The sequence below is a fragment of the Clarias gariepinus genome, chromosome 16, assembly GCF_024256425.1.
Source record: "Clarias gariepinus isolate MV-2021 ecotype Netherlands chromosome 16, CGAR_prim_01v2, whole genome shotgun sequence".
NCBI classification, from domain to species: domain Eukaryota; kingdom Metazoa; phylum Chordata; class Actinopteri; order Siluriformes; family Clariidae; genus Clarias; species Clarias gariepinus.
The window spans coordinates 27847306-27854388 of NC_071115.1; the positions used below are offsets into that span (position 1 = coordinate 27847306).

Sequence of the window (7083 nt, forward strand, 5' to 3'; positions counted from 1 at the left end):
GTCTTTGCAAGAAGGCAATTCTTCCTATTTGCTTCTGATTCCTTCCTAGTAAGTGTGCTTGATATTCTTAAGCATATAATGTAATTTATTAATGTCTATGCACAGTAGATTGTGACAAGTTATGTTAATCTAACTGTATATGAATTGCTTTTTTTTAAGGTAAACAGAACTATTTTACACTGATGCTGTAGTAAATGAGGTTTTAATACTGTACAAACCTTTAGGGTACAAGGCAACATGACATCTTTCACTGAATTTCCATTTTATTTAAAGGCAACCACATTGTTGCCAGTAACTGCTCTAGAGCAAGGATTTCTTAAAATAAAAGTTTCTACATTCAGAAAAATGCTATAAAAAGCAGTAACCAGTAAACAAACCTTATTTGGAATAATCAAACAATATTGGCTGTAACTTCTGCTTCTTTATCATAATACTAATTATAATTTTTTTATCTTATAGGCCGTTTTCCTTTTTGGGGTTAAGTGCTAGATCATGTCATACCTGGCAGATGTTGTTGTAATTGGTGGGAAAGGTGGAGAACCATTTCAATTTATAGGCGCTGAAAATGGATCCACATTAAAAAAGTTCTGGGTGTGGCTTGGTGACTGGCAGGTGAAGGCCATGAAGGTTTGGCTTACTGATGGCCAGTCCAAGCAATTTGGTGCAGATGATGGCGATGTTACAGAATTTATTTTTGCAGACGGAGAGCATTTTACCTCCCTTTCACTTTGGGCAATTCAAGATGGAACACGTCTGGGTGCCATCAAATTCAAGACAACTCACTCCCGGGAGTTCTATGTACGCATGAAAAGTGGGAAGCTGAACAGAGAAGTTCCAGTTGATGTTGCTTCTGGGATCTGCATGGGAATCAAAGGAAATTCAGGCTCAGATATTGATTGCTTGGGGTTTATGTTCATTAACACAATTAGGTCTACTAAGCTTACAGATGTTGAATATCCTACACTTAATGATGTGATGCCCAAAGTGAATGTCAGGGAAATCAAATCAATGACCTATCAAAATAACACTACTCAAACTCAAGAATATAAAATTGACACCTCCAAAAAAATCACCAAGACATCCTCCTGGTCTATTACTGGAAAAGTGGAAGTCACATTCAGCCTTGAAGTGAATGCAGGAATCCCACTGATTGCAGAGGGCAAAACAAGATTTGAATTAAAACTTGGAGTTGAGAGTACATATTCTTCAGTGACCAGTAAAGAAAAAATGGAGCATTACTCATTTGGTGTTAAAGTCCCTCCAGGTAAAACTGTAGATGTGGACATTAATATTGGCTGTGCTACAGTTGATCTTCCTTTTAAGGGTAAAGTCAAGATTACTTGCCATAATGGAGGTGTGCTGAAGTTCAAAACCAGTGGAATCTATAAGGGCGTCACTTACACTGGTGGAAAAGTAATTATGAACGAATCAGCCAAAACCCTCGCTGGGGCCTCCGAAGCTTTAGAGTAAATTTTTAACATTTGAGAAAGTTTAAAATAAAGAATATCATCTATTAAATAATTAATATTGAATCAGTAATATTTGTGTTTCACGTTAGCTTGATTTCGATTATTTGCTTTACTCGTTTGCTTTTAATAATCCCAGTGATGATTATTTTTTTAAAACCTGTTAAAAACAACAGTTATTGTTTAACTTCCAGTGGTTTTATTTTATAAAACATTCTTTAAATACATTATAAATAATCTTATTTGATGTTTTTCTATCTTTAGTTTAACTCTAACTTTGTTACAATTGTTACAACTGTTACAATTTTATTTGATTATATAATTTTCACTAATTAAGATTATATTCTGTAAAGGTTTCCTGAATAAAATCAGCCTCAACATAATCACTATACAACTGTTTCAACTTGTTTTTCCCTTTGGGAATACAAAGTCTTGGCTTTGTAAAAAATGTTGAAAACTATTTATCATTTTCCTTTCATTTTACAATTAGTTACAATTATTAAATATGCTAAATTTATGTTTTTATTGTAACATGACAAATGTGGAAACGTTCAAATGGTATGAATACTTTTGCAAGGCACTGTAGGTGTATACATAGTCAAATCTAAAATAGATCATTTTTTTATAGAAACAAAAGGCCATAGGGACCATTCTACTGTATGTCTGCCGTGTGTATCACAGACATACTGATTTTATACTTTTTTTTTTTTCTAATCTTCTCATTCTTATTCACTAAAAAAAAATCTGTTTTAGTGACAGTTTAAAAAACTTACCCCCAAATCATATGTAATGTGCCTTCCAGATAACAGAAACTGTATGGACACACACTCACCTTTCTTTGGAAGTTTGGTATAAGCTTTAAGACTGCCTACTTTCTTCTGCATTTTGCCATCAGATTAGCTTTGTTGTACTTAACTTTTTACTTAAATTCCTTCAGTTAAATTGGGAGGAAAATGTTATAATCAAGCAAATAGTTCATGGATTCATGAATTTAAAATACTTTAAGTACAAATAATACTGGAAATATATTCTCAGTCACTCAGTCACTCATCATCTATACCATTTAATCCTGGTGGGAGGGCCTGGGACCTGGATCCTATCCCAGGAGACTTGGGGCATAAGACAGGGTACACCCTGGACAGGGTCCATCTATTGCAGGGCACACACAAGCAGGAAACCCACCAAGCGCAAGAAGGACATACAAACTCCATGCACACTGAGGCAGAAATCGAGCCTGGCCGGGAACACGGACCCTGGAGGTGCAAGGTGACAGTGCTAACCACTACACCACCATGCCACCCTCGCTTGTTTGTGCTCGTGCAAAAAAAAGACCAAAAAAAAAAAAAAACATGTGCTGACACAGTTCAACCATAACTTTTACTAAGAATTTTATTTATGTTGTGAGTAAGTCTGTGCTGTTAATCAATAATTAATTTTGCTTTAATCAAGAATTCCCTTATAAATAACCTTGGTGAACCTTATAATTGTGTAACTGCAGAACATACCCACTTTATCACTTTGCATACAAGATTGTATACTAACTACATTTGGTACATAAGTTATGACAAGATTTCTTCATTAGGATCAGTGGTACAGTATTACAGTTAGCTGATGCATATGGAAACATTTCTGTGCAATAGCATAACATGCTCACTTAATGCAATACTGAAAACAAAGTATACTGTAAAACTCCACAACTATACATGTCCATGCCAGATGTATGCTTTATCACCGGTGATACTAGTCACACTATGTAAGATGATAGATTAATATCTACAGTGGACTGATCTGCCAGCTCATACTAGAAAGTACATGGTAAAAAACAAACAAACTGAACAACCAAACGGATGCATACTGGATTCATCAATGCTTCTACAGACTCCATTCCTCTTGGAAGGAAAACAGCATATACTCATACACTATGGAGTGGTTTCAAATGCAACCTTTTGATATTTTACCTTATGAATGATGTAATGGATTTTTTAAATATAAAACAAGATATTTATGCTCTCTTTCTCTCTAACTTATAGATCTGATATAAACGTGTTAAAAAATTCCATTTCACATCAAGTCTTTTGCAGACTCTAACAAAAAGAAAACTGTTAGAGTCTGCAAAAGACTTGAGACTAGGGTAGATTCCACCTTCCACCTTCCAGACAACAACCATAAACATACAGCTATAGCTACAATGGAATTGTTTAGATCAAAGCATATTCATGTGTTAGAACGGTCTAGTCAAAGTTAGAGTCTTGCCCTGTATTTGGCTTCATCCATCTTCCCTTTAATTCTGACCCGCTTCCCAGTCCCTGCTAAAGAGAGGCATCCCCACAACATGATGCTGCCACCACCATCATGCACAGTATTAGTTTTCCGCCACACATAGCAACCAGAGCACCTTCTTCATGTGTCTCCAACATGGCTTATAGCAAACTTCAAACGGGACTTCTTATTTTCAACAATTGCTTTCTTCTTGCCACCCCTCCATAAAGGTCAGATTTGTGAAGTAGTTTTTAGGGTAGGGTTTTGCCTTTGCTTAAATGCTTTGGCGGCATTAAAATCCCTCTCCACCAGTGTTCCAATTCGCACCAGCTCACGTGTGGTGGTGACTGTGCTCCGCAGCAGGCTGGCAATGCGAGGATTACAGTTCCTCAGTGTTGCTTGCACAATCTCTCTCTCAGTCATCCCTGGTTTCTACCTCAGGCAGAGAGCAGGATATTGAACGGTGAAGTCCCGTATGCTCTCATCAGGATGCTGGAGTCGCTCCCTCAGACGCCTCTCAGCCTTGACTTCATGGTGCTCGGTGAGAATACTTCAGCAGCGCAGATTTAAAGGACACCCAGCTCCTAAAAATGTGTTTTTCTGCTGTCCACCAATCTTTTGCAGTGTGGGAAAGTACAGAGGGGGTGTGTGGCCAGTATTTCACCATCAAAGAGTGGATGTAAGGCTAAGTATTCTTCACACCTTTTCACAAAATTGATGGGATCTTCTTCCTCAAAACCTCCAAACCTGGGGAAATCCAGCTTCACAGGGGCCTTGAAGGTCGATGCGTGTGAGCAGCTATTGGGAAAAGGAGGATGAGAACTGGTCCCTGGCTGAGGGAAAGGAGTAGAGGTAGCGACCGGCTGTGCACGCATCATGGCCTTTAATTGTGAGTCCCGCCTTTTCATACATTCCATCATGGAACGGCCTGCGTCATTCAATTGATCCTCACATTGTTTTTTTACTGTCTGGCACAGTTGTTGCATTTCTGCCTGGACACTTTCCAGTTTGTGCTGGCTCACTAATATATCAGCATTCTGATGGTGTTGCAGCTCACCCACCTGCTCGGACAGCTCATCCATTTGCTGGGTGAGTCTGTCTTCTAGTGCCTGCAAAGCCATTTTCAGATGACCAACGCGGGCTGCCAGCACCATGGAAATGAGGCTTCGGTCATCTTTAGCATTGACAGATGGAGAAGGAGGAGGCAGCTGTTCATCGGGGAACGCTTGCTCTACCCTATCATCACCGTGTGGGTCCTAGTCATCCACCCCAGAACCTTCTTCATCATCAGTGATATTGTAAATAAAAATAAAGATTAAGATTTGGGTGTTGAGGTCTCATGGCTGGAAGAAGATAGATTAAAGAACATCGGCCATTGAATCTAGTGAGTAATTCGCTATATGCGGTACTTTCACACCAGTAAGTACCAGAAGGAGCTGAAACACAACAGAATTTATTAATTGAGAGCCAATTAACCCATGAACCAGGTTCAGAAACACAATCAAGTATAGAATGAGCTGTAAAATTAGATTGAACTTGGGAAATGTGTGAATATCTTTTAGATTAAATTTACTGAGTTTGATGATAAAACTGCACAATGCCCCAGAGATTTCACGCATAAAGGAAGAGTCCCTTACATGATTTTTAACACACCATGGAAATTTAGTCAAGGTAATGACGTCAGTTACACTATGAGAGGGAAGATAAGTCTGATTACAGACTTCCACCCCTGGAGAGCAACACTGAGTGGCGACTGCTTGAGTTACATTATGACAAGTAGTTATGTTGAATGCTGATACATTAATATGCAATAAAACGCAAGTGAAATGGCATGTCCTGACCATGCAATGCCAGCAGAGACACTCACTGGATGAGGAATGCAGACTTCACAGCCTGGGTACAGTGTGTTCTGAGTTAATGTAAACAAAGCATGGAAAGTGTTTCTCTTATCAAAATCAGCACCTGACACATTTACCAGACAGTTAAATATCATCAGAAGAGCGAATCTGAGTAAAAGTGTCCCAAATGTTAGTTTCCCCATTGTACAATTTGAGAATTTCCCACCATGTATTAACATTACCAACGGCTATGCTCCCTGCATTAAAACCAATACCATTAGTATACCGCGGATAACTGATGTATGTCAAATTTTGTTGATACTTATTAAAAAACACTCTGACCTTGATTTTAGGATACAACTGATATGTTCTTACGTTTTGACAATGTAATACAGGACATGAATTAATGGTTATGGCACATGCTGAACAAGTAATGGCCTTTACATTGCTCCCCCAGACTATAGGGGAAAGTAATCTTCTGAAATTCTTAATAAAATAACCTCGAGCTCCAGTGGCAGCATAAGTGTAATTGTATAATGTGAACCCAGTGATTGTAACTATTTTATGATCACAATTTTGAGAAAATCTATGTGTGTAATCGACAAAATTAGCTTCTTGAGATGTGGTGGCGATGACAGCGAGGATAGCTGAATTTTGTCTCAGCATGGCATGAATAGATGTCGAAGGACGCTGAAGTGTGCTGTATGGCCAGCTGGGAGAAAACGGGAACCCGTGGTATCCTGTAGCAGACTCGTGGTTATCTCGTTTCAGCTTCTTCAACTTTCAGAATGCCTCATTTGATTGTTCCTGCAAAAAAAACAACACCACACACACACACACACACACACACACACACACACACAAACGAGAGATAGCAGAATCAGGTAGTAAACACAAAGATGGTATGGCTTTTCTTTTCTCTCTCTCTGTGAGTTATTCAAATAAAATCTTCGGAATCCTGTGTTTTTTCCCGATCTTCACTTCAAGTGCAACACCCGCAGCCTAAACGCCATCGGATACTCTCAAAGCTCTTCTCCCAGAGCCACCCAAACTGACCCTATTTAGGAGGTAACACCATTTTACAGTGTGAAGCATGAGTCCAGGTCTTACGTCGCTGACATAAAACTGCTGAATCGGTTACTAAAAGAACTTGAAAAGGTCCTTTCCATTTCCTCCAATGGCCCAGCAGTGTGATTTTTGATCATCACCCACTGTCCTGGTACAATGGCATGGCCTCCCTTTTCAGGTGAGGTCCATGCGCCTGAAACACTTTGTTGAGCAGCACTGACTGCATCAGTGAGCTCTTCACAATACTTCAACAGCGCATCAGAGGTCAGATGGATATCTGCCTGTCTCAAATCAAGTGTGCCTGGCAAGGCCATGGGTCGGCCAGTTATGATCTCATATGGGCTGAGACCAATCCCCCTTGTAGGAGATGACCGAATGCTGCACAGAACAGCTGGTAGTGCATCTACCCATGACACTCCACTCTGATGAAGCTTGGACAATCGTAGCTTTAG

The 7083-nt window shown here is 39.3% G+C and overlaps 1 protein-coding gene across 1 annotated transcript; it reads left to right on the plus strand.

Annotated features, from left to right (window-relative positions):
• The first annotated feature begins 486 nt into the window (after positions 1 to 486).
• On the plus strand, positions 487 to 1470 carry LOC128544313 (aerolysin-like protein). The gene has a single exon (XM_053514319.1). The coding sequence runs from the start codon at positions 493 to 495 to the stop codon at positions 1468 to 1470; it is 978 nt and encodes a 325-aa protein (XP_053370294.1). The 5' UTR covers positions 487 to 492.
• The last annotated feature ends 5613 nt before the right edge of the window (positions 1471 to 7083 follow it).

What these genes read in the sequence shown, in the direction of transcription:
- LOC128544313 (XM_053514319.1), top strand. Translation starts at nt 493, where the DNA reads ATGTCATACCTGGCAGATGTTGTTGTAATTGGTGGGAAAGGTGGAGAA.